This window comes from Drosophila ananassae, chromosome 2L, assembly GCF_017639315.1.
Source record: "Drosophila ananassae strain 14024-0371.13 chromosome 2L, ASM1763931v2, whole genome shotgun sequence".
Taxonomy (NCBI): Eukaryota; Metazoa; Arthropoda; class Insecta; order Diptera; family Drosophilidae; genus Drosophila; species Drosophila ananassae.
In genome coordinates, this window is record NC_057927.1 from 16417692 (window position 1) to 16434534 (window position 16843).

General features: G+C 39.4%; 2 protein-coding genes and 1 long non-coding RNA gene across 4 annotated transcripts in view; 1 reads left to right on the top strand and 2 right to left on the bottom strand.

Moving 5' to 3' along the window:
- LOC6499268 (atrial natriuretic peptide receptor 1) overlaps positions 1–10237 on the bottom strand; it is a 37998-nt gene extending 27761 nt beyond the window's left edge. Inside the window, exons 1-4 of the mRNA XM_014910507.3 lie at positions 9827–10237; positions 4408–5134; positions 3817–4000; positions 3554–3756 (exon numbers count right to left, since the gene is read on the bottom strand). Coding sequence (XP_014765993.1) covers positions 3554–3756; positions 3817–4000; positions 4408–5134; positions 9827–9862 — 1150 coding nt within the window. The 5' untranslated portion in view covers positions 9863–10237. The remainder of the gene's footprint in view (positions 1–3553; positions 3757–3816; positions 4001–4407; positions 5135–9826) is intronic.
- A 939-nt stretch (positions 10238–11176) lies between these two features.
- LOC6499266 (globin CTT-VI) lies at positions 11177–16842 on the bottom strand. 2 transcript variants are annotated; one of them, XM_014910505.3, is made up of 4 exons: positions 16751–16842; positions 11959–12197; positions 11733–11894; positions 11177–11673 (listed from the first exon to the last, which is right to left on the bottom strand). In XM_014910505.3, exons 2-4 carry the CDS (start codon positions 12115–12117, stop codon positions 11533–11535), a joined length of 462 nt encoding a protein of 153 aa, XP_014765991.1. In that variant the 5' UTR covers positions 12118–12197; positions 16751–16842; the 3' UTR covers positions 11177–11532. The 2 variants fall into 2 exon arrangements, with proteins under 2 accessions (XP_014765991.1, XP_001954991.1); XM_001954955.4 differs by lacking the exon at positions 16751–16842 and adding an exon at positions 15193–15591.
- On the top strand, positions 15753–16810 carry LOC123257000. The gene is made up of 2 exons (XR_006506893.1): positions 15753–15931; positions 16539–16810. It is a non-coding gene; the product is annotated as an uncharacterized LOC123257000 (long non-coding RNA).
- Position 16843: the final 1 nt, after the last annotated feature.

Consider the following 16843-nt stretch of genomic DNA (forward strand, 5'->3'; position numbering starts at 1 on the left):
TAAAGAAATCTTTTTAATTACTAAAGATATCATTTATGTAATGAAACTTGTTCTTTTACTTCTTCACTAAGTACCCTCATAAAATATAAAAAACCATCGGGCCTTCATTACTCGTTTGCATTGTGGCCGGAAAGTATGCAACAGTTTATTGTTGCCATTTTTTTATGCAGATTAAGTGATTTTTCGTTATTTTAGCCTTGGCTTGGGCGTTACGCAAATGACAAACATGTCGGCTTAGGTACGAGAGCATTGCTCACAATCTGCTCAGGAAGTGCTTCGGATTCTGCATGGCACATTACCCTTATCGCTACCACAGAAGGCATAAGAATGTCTGCCAAGTGCAGGGACAAAGTCTCGTTTTTTCATCCCTTCCCTGCAGGATGTGCTACATGTTCAACATTTGTTTTACGTTTTTCGTAACTTTTTTTCGACTTACTTTTTCGCTTCTCTTCTTTTTTTAGGTGTCTTTTAGAGCATTTTTTCACTTGAGTATCTCAGTTGCCAATAAGCGGCTTACGCTATTTACTATGAATTGCTCTAGGTTTTCCCAACGGACGACTTGCGGTTAAATTAAGGTATTATAGGAAAATTTGAATACTAGTCTACTTCGGAATATTGTAACATAATATTGTAACGCAAGAGAAACTTTTTATAAGAAATATATGTACATATTTAGACACTTCTTATCTTAGCCTTTTTTCTTAAAGAATCTCATTCATTTTTCACAATTAAAAAAAAATTATTTAGCATTTAGCAGATGTGCCTTCCACACCAGAATGGTTTCAATCCCATTCCCTTCCCGCGGGCAAAGTTTTTCTTGACTAATTGTTTTTCTAGGCTTCCTCGCTGACAACTTGGCCAAAGTTGGTGTCATAAGTCGGCAAAAGTTGTCCCACCAGGAAGTTTAGTTCCCAGAATAAGCAAATCCATATTCCCCTTTCTAAGTATGCCATTCATTTAGTATGCCAGTGGCGTTCAACTGTTTATGTTAACAGGTTTTGGCTTTTAGTCCTGCTGCAGTCAACACGTTAGTTGGCTAAATGGGTGTGAAAACCTTGCTGTGTGTGTGGGTGTGCTGGTTAGCCACATATGTAGTACTTTACTTTTTGCGGCAGAGTGCCTGGCATGTGGGTATTGGTTAACAACAACCTGCAATATCAGCATAAAGTTTTTAATCCAGTGGCAAGGCGGAAAAAGTCGAATGTAAAATTTGTGAAAAACTGGTGGAACAATTGGTTCGTTGGTAAAAAGTTTGAGCATTGGCCAACTTTAATTACTGCAGCTTGACAGAGACAAGTTGTTTGATTATTTTCCAAATGGTAATTACTTTTCTGATTGAATCGATGGGATATTTACCGGGATTCCATTTCATATCTATTGTTTTCTAATTTGATTTGGCTCTTCCTGCCAATGGAGCTGGTTCGCTTGTATGATGGCTAATTGCAAATGCACTTAGCAGCCAGTCAGCCGGGCAGCCAGGCAGGAAGGCGGGCTCACACACCCACGTGCAGAGGAATCGCAGTTCTAGAGCCTCATTTGCATGTTTGTTTCTCGGCAAAGCCCCATCTCCATCGCCGTTCTGATTTCCATTGGGCACCTTGAGATGGTGGCGCTTTTGATTCCCCCGCTTCGGGAATGGCAATCAAATTTTTCCCTCTGCATGCCAATGCAATCCTCTGCCAAGGATACACTGCCACGATGTTTTCATTTCCTTCATATGAATAAATAACCGAAATCTACGAAAACCCCATCTGTCTGTTTAAAACTGGAATGTTCTCTTTATAATTTCTGTTGCTGGATGGTTCCTATTAAAGGATAGTCAAAATGGCACAAAGATTACAAAAGTTGGCTAGAAACTATCAAATTACGTTTAGATTAACTACCAACATACGCAAATTTATGGCTTCGCCTTTTCAAACTTAGTTGGTTAAATGGCTCTTGTTGTGATGCATTAACAATAAAAACCTGGGATCCCCGTTCCTTAGGGCTCTTGAATTTGTAGAGTTTCATAGTCCAATGGAGAGTTGCACAACAAGGAAACACTATATAGTTTGATTTATGAACGGTTTAATGTCTGATGATTTAGGACTTGCGAGAATTGTGCGCTCTTTTTTGGTAAATACTTGTGTATTCTCCGTGGCTACCACTGGCGCAAAAACGCCACATGTTCGGGGGCAAGTCAAGAACGGAGAAACATTTTAATTGTTGGTGGCACTGGCACTTGGCTTGCATATATCTTGGCAGCAGCTGCTGGAATGTCCACGGACATGTGGCAAGTGCCAAGAAGGAAGCGCTTTGAATTGGCAGCCAAGAGCCGCCAAAAGGGGAGACTTTCCCTGCATGACAATGAGCCAAAGGAGCCAACTTTTGTTCCAAGTTTTTGCTTAAAATTTTACAGAAAATATATTTTTCCCTAATATTTTTTTGTTTTTCTTAAAAATAATGTCTTCAAATTTTGTCACACTTTTTTTAATTTTTATTAAATTATATAAAAGGCATTTTTCTTAAGATGCCACCCATGCTAGAACTTAAAAGGGACTGCAGTCAACTTTCAAATTGGAAAATTCCATCTGCAGGCTTTATCCCCTTGTTGTCCACACAGTTCTCGATCATTTATCAAATAACGCAGCTTTGGCTTGTCAAGCAGGCCAACGTTATCCGTGCCACACGGCTCAAATTATTCATATAAGTACAATTTCTTTTACGTTTTTCACTGTATTTTGATTTGTATTGTTCTATAAATCCATCAATCATTGCTTTCACTTTTCACTATAATTTCCATTAGTTTAGTCAAGTTTATAACACACTCTCACTTAAACGGCCGATTTCCGTTTCCGGCTACACTCGCTTTTGCTGTTGTTCACTTGACGGTTTATCACCGGCTTCTGGCGCCTTTTCGCCATGTCCCGACTCAATTTGTGTCTTCGTTCTTTTTTCGATGTCGAAGCATTCGAATCTGTGTGCAACCGGCATTTATGGCCACCAACCAGCTGATGTGGCAAGCTGCACGTGGCATAAGCATAAAGCTTTTGCGGGACGTTCAAAGGATGGGGAACGGGTTTGTTTATGTTTTTCAAGTTTACGAGAGGTGGTTGTTTATGTTTAATGGATATTGCGATTGACTAGAGTTATATATTTTTTTATATTATATGACCCATAAATATTAGATAGATGATGAGTTTTTAAAAAACTATTTAAATAATTCATTTTTGCCATTTTAATATATAAAAGAAACGTACAGACTTGAAAAGAATCCTAAATCCCTCTTTTTTTTAATGCTATCCAATATATTTAACTAAGAGTTTCATGTAATTTTAATTATTACGCATAAAACTTTTATTTTTACTTCAAAATTTTTACCCATTCGTAGTCATTAAGTATACGCAGTGTTGACCACTACAAAAGCTGTAACAGAAAAGTTTTATACGCTCACTGCACTTTCTTTGCGGGTTTCTGTCACGGCTAAAATGTTGGTGAAACTGTTAACAGAGTTTCCCCTTCTTGGCCCGTGTTAACAGTGGCTAAAAATCTTGGCTATGGAATGGACACTCACTTGCATGCTTATTGCCAATTTCTCGCCGCATTTCCTCCGTGCGATTTGTCAAGTTGGGCTCCAGGGGAAATTGGGCAAATGTCATGTTCTCGTTGCGCATTTGTTTTCCTAATGATTTCATCATGAGGAAGCAGGTGTGCATTCCGGCGACACTTCGTTGCCCGTCACGTTCGTAGTAGAAGATGGAATGGGACCAATTGTGTCTGCAACGATGCTTGTTTTTTTGGCAGGGATTATGGATATCGGAAGGATAACACTCTTACCGCTTCATCACGTTTATGGTCAGCTCGGATATGGTCTCGAAACTAATCATGCCCGTGCGCAGCAACATATAGAACTCATCGTCGCAGTCGGTCTTCTTCTGTTCAAAGTCGTAGGTGGACCCGCCCACTGAGATCAGGGGCGTACCCTGGCTGTTGAAATACTTTGTGATACGGCTAACAGCAGCTGGTAAAGAAATAAATGGTTTAAAAGAAATTAATTCAGTTTCAGGACTCTATGTACTTTCAACCTCCAATATATCTATGTACCAAAGGACTTATCTTTACCAGTTTATACATTCAAGCTTAAAGATTGAAGCTCTATTCAAGGAAAATTTCACAGAAATTTGCATTTCTTTGTATTTTTTTACTATGTGTTCAATTTTTCATTTTGCCATTTTTGTGACCATAAACATGAAGTGTTTTTTATTTTTCTTGGCTTGGTTCCACTTTTTTTTTCTCTTTTATTATTCTACGAAAAATACTTATATATTTCTTTCTAAATACAATATATTTTTATAGTATTCTAGGAAATTTAAGTGTTTAAATTTTACTTTAAAAAAAGATCCCAATAGAGCCAATAATGCCACTTACCTAGAGAGTAATCGCAGACGGGTCCGAAGATCACCTGGGCGCACTGCTTGATGATCCCATCCATAGCCTTGATGACTCCCAAAGAGGCGTCGCATTTGGTGTCGTGGGCCAACCACTCGAAATCGATATGGGGCGGTATCAGAGCCTTGGCTCGGATCTGTTGCTCAGCCACTTTTAGGATGGGTAGGACTCGTGGCAAAGAGGCCTGGTACATGTTGTCGTCTGGCAATAGGACGAGAGCCCGAATCGAGCAGTTCCTGCCACTCGCATCGCAAATAGCCTCGCACTCCCTGGCCGACTCCTCCCGGCAAGTGGCCTCACATCCTTTGGGGCCCAGAGGCAGAACAACCAGGAGAGTCAGTAGCATTAGGGCCAGGTGTTGTCTGCTCATTTGGGTATTGTTTACATCAGCTCTCGGCAATTGCGCTCCAATCAAATCGAGTGATTCGCAACTCTGGGCTGCTCTGCCATTTTGAAGGACAAATTGCCTGTGCTGGGCTTTGGCCTGGCTAATTTGCATAGTCGTTGCTCTGTGCCTAGGGCCGCCGTACCTCCAGATCCTTTGCATCGCTACCAATCTGCCTCTCCGAAGGACTCTTGTGACAACCGCTGAGTAATTAAGTTGCTTTGATTGCTCGCATAATTGGACCGAAGTTTGGCCGCAACATGTTCTGGCTCTGGGCTGGCTTTTCGTTGAGACTCCCTCCGCGCTCGACTCCTGCGGTTCCTGTTGGTGTGAATCATGTGATTGAAGTCATTAGCAGTTTCCTCGCACTTTGTGAACACATAATTCATTCAAGTTTTAATGGGTTGCCTTTGGCGCTGAAGTGCATTTCTGAGAAACGGTTCGAGTGCTAAGTACTTTAATGTGAAACTGACACTTGCATGCAAATTAGGAGTAGGAATCAAAATGGCAGAGCGAAACGAAATCCTACATACTTAAGCTGTACACTCTATAAATTATTTTTGAAAACCAATTAATAATCAATTTCCGTTTTTATCGACTCTTAAAAATCCGAAACAATAAAAATCTGACCCTCAGCCATAAATTTATTTATTTCCCCTGCAGCTATCACCTTTTTTAGTATTGATAGCGAAAGACACCTTTATCTTCGATGCCATTGCAGTTCTATAGATGCACACACGCTCCAAAGTAAACCGAACCTTTAACTGCAGAACCTTCCTAGGTATGGGTATTAATCATATACCTTTTTATTTACGATTCCGCACCATAACAACATTTTTTTGACAAGCATTGCGGGTGAATGGGTTTTACGATATGCTTTTGGGCCCCACAGTGAGTCATGGCTACTGATGGCCAATAATTTGTTCGATTTTCCCCGACGTTACTGCAGTAGATAATGAACATGGTACCTGTTGTTTGCGGCAATTTCCATAGAATTGTTGTGGATTGCATACGGCCCCTGATAAGATGGCTCAAAACGAAGGCTGTTCGGTGTAATATTCCGTGAAAATCTCTCATTCGAACACCTTTCAATTTTTGGCGTCATAACAAATATTCGTGGCTACAATCTTTTAAAACGTCTTCAAAACTAGCCGGGAAAAAGCAAAAAGTATATAAAAATAATGGCCAGCCCTAGTTAGTCGGTAGGGATTTCTTATCTAATCGGGGACAAGCTTTAAACTTGTGATTGTTTTGTATCGCAGAGCGTTCTTTCAGTTAGAAAAGAAATCGATGGGATAAACTTTGGACTTTTGGTTCTTTAGAAAGATTTAATAACCTTTAAGATATATCTAAAGTAGGCATATTTATTTTATGTATTACATGTAAAGGGTAGAAATGTAGTATATATAATATTTCATTCAAACCAAAGGTATTTACGATGTCGATTTGATTATTACCCTACCGAGTACAGACATTCCGGATATACTTTTCATACCACCGATCGGTAAACTATTTTCGTTTACCGAATTCTATCAACGCCAGATAATTCACTTTATCGTGTTTCCGATAAAGCGTCGTGGGTAGGCTAAATTTGAGATTGCGTATACGCAGTGTGCGCAGAAAGTCCCGATCTAACGACCCACCCTATGATGATGATGGAGCGGGGAAGCCGCATTGCCGAACACATAAAAACACAGCAATCCAACATTTGTGGGCAATCGGAGCTGTCGGCAATTAATATGAATTCATCACAGGAACCGTGACAAAACAGAAAATGGAATGCCAAATGGCAGGGAGATATCAAAACTCAGTGTGGGTCATGTGCCTGCCATCAAGCCGCGGTATCGGAGGCGATTCGAGGCGAAGAAGGCTAATTTCATTTGCGAACCGCAATGACGGTGGGCGAACCGAAAAAGTGCCAACATCAATCATACTGAAGCACACTATTTGCATTGATAGAGGGTCTGGAAATAGAAACAAAACAAACCTTTTCAGCGCTGCGAACGTAAAAATCAAATAAATTTATTTACAAATTGGCATGGACATCATTCGGAGGCCCTTATCAAATTCGTTAACTGGCCCAGTCGTCTTGCCGAATGTCAGTTTATTTTTATTTTTAGCGAGCACTGACTGATTAAGATCGCACCGGTCGACCGAAAGCTACAAAACGCCGGCCGAATCAATCATGTCCGGAGATTTTGATTTCGCCATTGGCTTTGGCTTTGTTTTTGTTTTTGGCCCGAAGCCTGGCCGTAAGCCCATCGACCATATTAAGCCCCGCACTCAGGCACACATGGAAGCATGTCCATGTCCATGGCTGTACTGGAGTATTTGTCGAACTCGCAGTTATGCTCCTCCCTGCCTGTTTTATCAGGCACTCGGCGTGTAAAGCAAACAAATCTAATTCAATGTGATTTTCAGTTTTTTGCATGGGTACTGTAGCTGTTGCTTACCGGGTTTTTCTAATTATAGTTTAGTAAGTAAGTAAGTAAAGAAAAACCAAGCTATCAAGATAGCTAAACAATAACAAATTCTAAAATTTGAATGGCATTCACCTAAAATATTCCACTATTCCAAAATGGAAAAATAAACTAACAATTATACTTTTATTTTAATGATTAGATTATTGAAACCCTTATACGTTTATTTTTACTTGATAAATATTATATATGTTCCAATAAAATTTCCCTTCCATATACCCTTACTCACCCTGCCAGTCGGTCACTTATCAAACCGCAATTTCTATTTATATCCCCAATTGTTCAATGGTAATAAACACAAATATATAAATCAATATTAGCTCACCCCACGAGTGAAAACACTTCATTATGTGTCCCACTTCAATCCCGGCTACTTGAGAGAATTTATGTACAATATCAGTATGTGTATCGAATATATGACCTTTGGCAAACACACACCCGCCGATCGGAATGGAAGTGAACTGCTTACGGTGCCGGCAAGTCGGAAGACAAACCGTCTGCGATTTGGCTTTTTGTCTATTTTTAGAAATTTGTTTATTTTTAATGTGCAATCAAGCTGCTTTCCAGCCGTCTGCCCGTCCCCTTCGATAAGATTACGGAAAAGTCCATAATAAACAGATAGTTTGTACACGATATTGGACACGAGAGGTAAAAGCGAATCCGTAGAGTCATTGGTCGCCAACAAAATTTCAATAATACCTCTATAGCCTTGCCAGTTGGCTTGAAGTATAAATCGATTTTAGATCTCTGACATTTGCATGAAACTTAAATTATCATTTGTCATAAGATAATTATAACAAATCCAAAGGGATTTTATAATTTAAGATTTTTTAATGCGTGCGTATTTCTTAGAAAAAATAGGACAAGAATAAAAATAAACATGCGTGACAACGGATTAATAATATCTCCTGTCATTAAAACAAATAAATTTGCGTGAAAAAGGATTAATAATATCTACTGTCATTAAAACAAATACATTTTCCCGCTCCTCTGGAGCCAATTAGCAATAAAGATATTTTCATTCCTTAATCGTGTAACCCTTTGGCACCGACACGTGTTTTAATGTCTAGACGTGCCCTATAAATTAAGTTTAAATTGTAAATCACCAGGACCGGGGCTTTGGTGGCCCAGAGTCCTGTATAAACATCCTGGCATGCCGCAGAGTGGCCATGCGGTGGCATTTATGACACGAGTGTTAAATTGCAGCGAACTGGTTACTGCTACAGTTTCCGCCCACAGGCGGTTAATGAACGAAATAATTAAATCTGGGCTTAAACCGATTTAATTAATTTTGTTCATGTTTAAGAGACACGGATTGGGGACAACTTAAAGCCACTAAAAATAGTATCTCACTACCATAGAGAATCCTATATTTCTGGCGCCATAAAGTGTGCGCGTTTCAGCAAAACAACCAGAGCATGTCTTTGCCATTCAAACCCTGTGCATTTTCATTGTCCAACATAATCAGCTTTAAGAACTTCCCTTCTCAAACCAAATCGTCTAAACAATTTCAAAACTTGCCACAATGTGGGGCAAGTTGGCAAGGAAAACCATTTCATAAATTGCGAAACTTTAAACGGGTTAAAAATACAGGCCAAGCCTTTTCGCCAAAAACTTGTTCATATTTGTTTGCGTATTAGTTTACAAATTGATTAATGAAAGCATATATTATCCTGCCGTAAAGCCAATAACAGGGTGTGCCCATATATTCACTGGTGCCGACGGCAGTATTACGTATACGCAGTGTAGTGTTTGGCTTACTAAGTGCTGCCTACTTTGCAGCATGCAGAACGAGGATGCTGGCAAATACTCCACAAATTCTATGCTAAACATGCTAGAAAAGTCAACTTTAAAAGGGCAGAAATTCAGTGAAAGGAGGACTGCAAGCGAAAGCTGGATAATTGATGTTTACGCCTTGCCGGGGAATTTAATTTGCAAGTTGGGGTCAAAACAAAGCCGAAGCTGACATTTATGTAAGAACTTAGTTTATCAGATTTGGCTTGTAAACTGGAAAAAATATGCCTTTAAAGTTTTCGAAACTTTGGCTGTAAAAACTAAATCATCAAAGTATAAGAAAAGAACAAGATTCCATCCCGATGATTTATGCAAATTCAATAATAACAGAATGGGGCGTATGAGAGAATTGTGTGCCAGCTTGAAGCCACAATGTCATCCTGTGCCTTTTAACCCTTCCCCACAGCCAAGTCACTTTGTCTAGTCCCTGAACCCGATGGGAATTTCCACAAAGATATTTTATTTTAATTTTGCAAATAGATGGAAAGAACTCTGCGATATTTGCCCTGGGGCAAAATGCTGTTTTGCAATCATTTGCTTTTATCATCATAAGGCGCAAGGGGACGATGGTTCCAAAGTGAATTTGCATGAAATATATTGCTTGAGGGCGTGTTTAATCCAGTGGAGCAGCAGACAAGGCAAACAGGTTGGGTAAGAGCTTAAAAGAGTTGACGATGAATGCCCGGAATGCCTGTAGCAGGCTTCAAAGAAGAAAATCCTACTATCTGGCATGGCTCACCTTTGCTTTTGTGCGGGAAATTATTTCGAACGGCATAGATTTCTGTTCACAAATTCTGTGCAGTCTTTGGGATTTCAACTATTTCTTGCCTCTTTAATTTGGGAATTTATTCATATATTTAGTTGTCGGAACTTTGAATGCTTTGAATCTTTTCAATATATCCACATTTATTGCTGATGCAATCACAAAACTTCGACGTTAGTTTATACAAATCAGAAACCACAAATCACAATCACACCGACGTGGGAAAAAAATACTTTTTGCATTCAAAGACAGCGACGAAAATATCAAAATATCGTCGAGTATATGCGGCTGATTTATTTTCCGTCAAAAAAGAATTTAACGCCCGCATCGGTGCCGCGTTGTACGCGCGTTGCCGGAATTGAACTGAAATTGGCGGTCGCTTTGGTAAACTGCTCACTTTGTTATTTTTTGTTCTGCATTATTGGCCCAAACTATTGAAAAGCTCGTCGAAGACGTTTTTTGTGGAGCATTTCACCAACGCGAGACTCAACAACGTTCGATGTTAGGTGATAAGATAACAGTGCCGCACATAACAGAGTTGGGTCTGTTGGGTCGGTGCCGCTGTTATCTGGAAACGGAGACAATTGGTTATTTGATTCTTTTCAAGAAACGCCCCCCAATAAGCAGACCTGTAAGATATTTATGCTAGCTTTCCTAACAAGGTCTTTTAATTAACTTACTAATTCTCGAGATTCTTCAGAAAGATTTAAAGACTCTCTTTAGAGATTCTTCCTTAAAACTCTTTTTAATATAATTTTACCAAGCCCATACATATCCTACCCTTCCTAGGGCCGTGCTTAATTTTATGATTGCCAGAACTCCACACATTTCGCTAAGCGCTTTTTCATTTGCCAGCACTCGCGCGGGCTCCGTGGCGTATACGCAATGTCATCATGACCGCGTCGCTCATGTGCCGCACATTGTTTTCCGGAGCACGCATTTCGGCTAAAACGCCTGCAGGTCTTCCCCTCCTTCCACTGCATTCATGTGTTTTAAAATGCATGAAAATTAATATCGTTTTACGAACAACTGACGGAACAGTGGCTGAGTGATGTTTGCAATTGTTTGGCCAACGGGAAACTTTTGGCAAGAGCTACAGAGAAGGCTGAAATGGGGAAAAAAGCATAGAGCGGAAATGGTTTTCGAGTGCGCTTAAATGCTTTTTCAGTTGTCCCATTTACGTGTGAGTAAGCAATTATTGTAATTGTAATTGTTTGTGGGGATTTTAAGCATAAAAGGGTAAGTGAAAATTTGATAAATGCAGAGCATTGAAAGAGTACCAGGATTTATTACACAAAGCTGCTTAAATAAAAACTGAAAATGAACTCACTTTAATCCAAACTGAATTTTATTCATAAGCATTGTTTTTCTGGCTGATTTCATTTATTTCTTTGTTATCAAGTGCTTAAGGCTGACAATGGGTTAAAGCTTTACAGAGCAATGCAAGTGCGGGTGTGTGTGGTGTGTGCGTGTGTGTTTGGTGTGTGCGCTTGTATATGTGAATAGCTCTACGCAGAAAAAAGTTTCCAGTGTATCTTTGTTTTGGACATTCGCATTCATTATTACAAAACGAGAATAGCTAACATTTATCAATTACTTAGAACTACATAAGCTGTGCATGTGTTGCATGTTGCATCAGTTGCATCCGTTGCATCCGCAGGTGCCACCTAAAATTCCCTCCTCTACTTGGCGTTGCCGTCCTCGTCAATGGCCTTGAACATAATGCCGTAGACGTGGTCCACCAATTTGGCCCACGTAGCCGCTTGACTCTCGTTCAAACTGCAGGCGGCGGTAAGGACCTCCAGGATAACCTCTTTCAGTTGCTGAAAAATAATAAAGAATTTATGGCACTCCTGGCAATAAAATAAACTAGAATTCTCACATTATAAGACTCCTTTGAAATGGCACGCGGTATATGACTGACGGCCACCTTGGTCCAGATCTCGTCCAGCTTCTCCTGATCGCCATCCTGTCCCAGCAACTGGATGGACTCGTCAAAGACTCGAATAATCCTGCCGGCATGTGCCCTGAAACGGGCATTGCCCTTAAAATATAATTTTTTTATTAATTATAAATTTTTAAAAAGAAAATCCAAGTATTGAACTCACGGGTAGTTCCTCCAATGGAACATCGCGGAAGGGGAACTTATCCAAGGTGGACGGATAGCGGGTGAAAAATAGCATCAGTATCGCCGCTCCGGAGTCTGTGGGTGTTGCCACGGGGATTTCCCAGGTCTTTTTGATCATTTGTACCTCATCGCTGTTCATCTTTATGCCCCGTTTGTCGCAAATTGAAACTATTTAGCACTCTCTTACTGTAGTTGGCCCCTCTCTTTGCGGCGTTTGGTCTGAAAGTGTAGCAACCAGAAAATAGAATTAAGTCAATTTTTGTCGGCCTCTCTTCAGGGCTCAAATTGAAATTGACAGTTTTACAATGCCTTCCTCCCATTACCCGTGGGGGTGCGGAAAAAATACACGAAACCCAAAACAACAAACAGTGGCTTACATAAATATGCGCACAGCACGTGCTAAAAGTCAATGCCTTGGCTGTATGGCAACAAACAACACAAAAATAACACCGTCATCATCGTCATTATCATTATTATTTCCAAGCTCAAATTAACGTCTGTCAGTTGAGCCAAAGCCGAAGCCCAAACCTTTTGCTCGTACATTTTTTATCATCATGAGAGATGGCTGCGTGACTTTAATAACAGTATATATATAATTATACTATATATTAAAATACGAATAAAAAATAAGAGCTTTAGCAAGTATTTTATGGAATTTATATTCCATTTTGTTGACCCTTACTGACCATCCCTAATCAGACCCCGACCCGCATAGACAGTTCTCGAGTTCATTAGCTGACCGTACCTCTGCCCCCAAACGGCCCCCCAGTTGACCCCCAGATACTATGTGGCTGGCTTTCGCTTGCAAAAATTACCATACCCCATGAGTGCCACCAAGAGGTGGAGAAAATGAGAATGGAATTGAAAATAAAAGAGAGCGGTGGAATTCTCCATTCCAAAAGCGGAAATGTAACCAGCAAGAGAATCCAGAAATGCGAAATAATTCGCAGACAAGCCGCCGGGAATATATATTCTGCAAGCTTACAATATGAATAGTTCCACAATACAATCGAATACGACTCGAATAAAAAATATATACTTGGAAAATGCAAATAAGACGGCAGGAAAACAAATTATAATTCGCGTCATTTCCATGCAAATCGGTCATCGGTATAAGGAAAAAGAATAAATATTTATGAAGCCACGAAAAAGCCACAATTGACAAACAAAACTTTTATGAATAATAAAAAGTGTCGAATATTTTTGTTTTTTAACTTGTATTGTTTTTTCAATTATTTCAAAGAAGATTTAAGAGGGAAAAATAAACGACCTACTACAGGGAGGGCTCATGCTAAAGTAAAGTTTTGGAAAAGCAAAACAAGGGTAACGTACAAGTTGATTAAAAATTTACAAGGCAGTCAGTCAGCAAGTCAGAAAGACAGGCCTCGGGCGGCACACGAAAGGAAGACAAGAGTGCACGTTAAATAATAAGTGGCTTCAGTTCATAATTAATTAAATACAAAAATTATATTTTATCGATTTAAGGTTTAATATTAAATATTTCTTCTATGTATTTAAAAGGGTTTAGTTTAAAAAGTAGTACTATTTTTTACTGTGCTTTGATAGAGAAAAGTATTTTAATAAACAGACAGACAAAAACCCGTAGAATGGACTTAAGTGCAGCCGCAGCAGGTGGCCGCCATGTTATTGTTGCTTCCAGGCCTGGACTGGGTTAAGAAGGGGGTCGGTGCAGGCACAGGATCCCACTATAAAAATTTGCCATCTCTCAGTAACCTTGCCTACAAGACACCTTCGGGGCTCACCAGCATGGTACATGGTCCACAGCCCATATGTATGTCTGAATATCTGTGTGTGTGTGAGTTTTGTAATATCCTTCATGCCAAAATGGCCTGTGGCTTTTGCGGTTGTAGTCTGGGCCTGTGAGTGTGTAAGTGTTGGCCACTCACTCGCCCTCTGCGTGCATGTGCGCGTGAGTGTCTGATGCAGTCAAGAGTGAAAAAAGGCAGCAACAAATCAAGCGTTGCCTTGTGTTTCGACACTGCGAGAAAAACTAGATCTATAACAGTTATATTTTGAAGCCATTTAAATAAATGATACTGACAAAAATATTAATTCAAACTTAAGTAAGATAAAACATAATTATACTTTTAAAATTTGGGGCATTGGTCTCATTTTGCACTGTGTATTAATGTTGTCGTCGGTGTGTCCGTGTGTGTCTGTGCCAGTAAGGACATTGAGCGCTTAATTAAATTAAGGCAAACTTGATGGACAGCTACTAGACAGCCGGCCGAGTGAGGAAAGGAGGACTCCTGACGGCCCCCCCGAATGGGGTAGGCAGGCAGAGGAAAGGCAGAAGGCAGGAGGCAGGTCAGGTGTTGCCAAAGTGCCTTGTATTTGTGCGAGTGTTGGTGGATATTTGTTTTGTGATGCTGCCACTCAAGTGTCGCTATGGATTTGGTTGCACTTCTCGCCATCTCGCTTTCACGCTAGCTTTTTTCAACTTTTGGAATGTGTATTTATTTTATAAAAGTCAAAAACAAAATCCTGTTGGTACTGCCAAGTGGCAGATGAGGAGCGCTGTGAGCTCTTGAAATGCGAGTTGGGGATATAACAATTTTTGAAGGGTTGAGGGCTCTTTAAATGTGGACATATAAATTCAATTTATTGGGGCCCAGAATAATAAATACAGAAAGTAAAAGATATGATATAATAATTAAATCTATACGAAACTATAGTTTTATTTCTTTTTCCAGAAAACACTTTTCCTTAAGATTGTGTTTTGTTCCTGAAGTCCTTTTTCATTCCTTACAACCTAATAAACTACTTTCTGATTACAGTTTGAAAATACCACACGTTTAATAAAACATACACTCCTTAGGAGGTCCTTTAAATGGCCTTTAAAGCCGCAGCCTGAATGCTTGATTCCCAGGAACACACAAACACATACACTCACGCACACAGATGTACATCCATGTTCTCATCACAGGCATTAGGGATAATGACTGCCACACCAACAATAACAACAACAACAACAATAACATCAATGACAACAACGGTAATCACAAAAAACAACAATAACAATCTGCTGCTGCCAGAGGCGACACTTGTTTGCAAGGACACCACAGAAATCCATAAATCCAAAGTCTACTATTGTGCGCCTTTTTATGGTCCTCTTCTCTGCCAGTTGGATTTTTTTTAATCTATTTGTTTATTTTTTTTGGGTTTTTTTTTCATAAAAATAGGGGAAACGAACCTAGGGAAACTAAAACAGTGCGAAATAAACGCACGGAAGGTGTGTTAATCAGCTGTTGCCTGTTGAGCGCGGTAGATGCGGACGATAACGCGTATTTACAGTTCGTTTGCCGAGTGCTTTTCGTCGCTTTTATTCACCCAATTCTTTCATAATTCCGCTACCGTTCCACTATAATACACTTGCTGATTTCAAAATTAGTTCTCTTAGTCGTTTATTAGTCGGTGTATCCTGGTATTTGTTTACAATTTTTTTATTGCCGAACTTGATTGGTTTTTGGTGGTGGAATTCGCGAAATATAATCCGAGTCGGAGGGCCGTGCACCGCACACGTTGCGTTCAGGTTGAAAACAATTTGGCGGGTAGCTAATAGAACGGGCCGCATCCGACCATTGTGCCAGATACCGATTACAAACAATGAAATATCGAGAAAACCAGATACCTGACAACTCTTTCCGCTCTCGGAGAACTTTTCTCTCCAAGCCAAATCTGAATAAAAACGTGAAAAACTTTACGCGAAAGCAAAGTGTTTCGTTAAATCACTAAATTTTACTTGAATTTTCCATTCTGGCCTCTTATTGGCGTCTTTTTTGAGTATTGCAAATCCATTTTATGACTTTTAGAGAGATTTTTGAAACTTTCATGAACAAGATTTGAGCGCCCGCCAAAATCGAAATGAGCAAAAGCTCCCCAAGAGAGCGACAATGGCACAGAGGCGCTGTTTAAAGGGGATTCCGGTGAAGGTGCGCCAACTTAGTCAATAAATTGATATTTCATTCAGGCGTACGCCTAACAAATATGGATCTAGCCAATAAGGCACTCCCTTTAATTTACATTGCACCTGTAATCCGAGGATGACCGTAAAAGTAAAGAAATCAAAGTGCCACCTGTAGACCTATGGTTGAGCGGTATTGTCGCTTGAACGCAGGCTTTAGTTAAGCTCTCTCCCGAAAGCTTACGCTTAAAACGAGGAAAAGTCGTTAAAATTGAACTTTAAATTACAAAATATCTGAAAATTTTTTACATTATTTTAGCCATTTTTTTTTAAACCTTAGAATAAAAATTCGAACTGAAAATTTTTTTTGCTGCAAGTTTATAATTTTACAATTTATTTTCTATTTTCATAAAAAATGCTCGTTCCTTCTTATATATTTTCGAAATTTTTTGCATTATACACATAAGACTATTCTCAAAAACTTTAATAGGTAATATTTTCTTTCAATTTGAGCTGCTGTTTTAAAAGATAAGAAAACCTTTCCACCTGATAACACTATAATGCAGCTTTAGGTGACAAAAAAACATAAATATATATTTTCTTATCAATTGTATTTACTATTTTTAAATTTTCAGCTCACTATCAGTAAACGAACCCGTAGAACTTACACCTCATAGGCCACAGGCAACAACAAAAATATTTTCAATAGTAAATAAATAAATTTCTTTAAAAGATGTCACACCACAAAATACAGCAAGTATTCTTTTGTTAATTGAAGAGTGTAATAAACTCAATTGAAAATATTTGCATAGATATGCCAGAATACAATATTTCAATTCACACTCACTGGCTAAATTATTGACTGCCGAGCAACTGCACAGAACGCTGATTAAATTCAAACTGAACACAATTTCTTACCAGACTGGGCCTTATAAAGATT

Coding starts and splice junctions, on each gene's coding strand:
- LOC6499266 (XM_014910505.3), bottom strand. CDS start 12,117: ATGAACAGCGATGAGGTACAAATGATCAAAAAGACCTGGGAAATCCCC. Junction 11,895..11,958: donor TTCCATTGGAGGAACTACCC/GTGAGTTCAATA, acceptor TTATATTTTAAG/GGCAATGCCCGTTTCAGGGC. Junction 11,674..11,732: donor TTTCAAAGGAGTCTTATAAT/GTGAGAATTCTA, acceptor ATTATTTTTCAG/CAACTGAAAGAGGTTATCCT.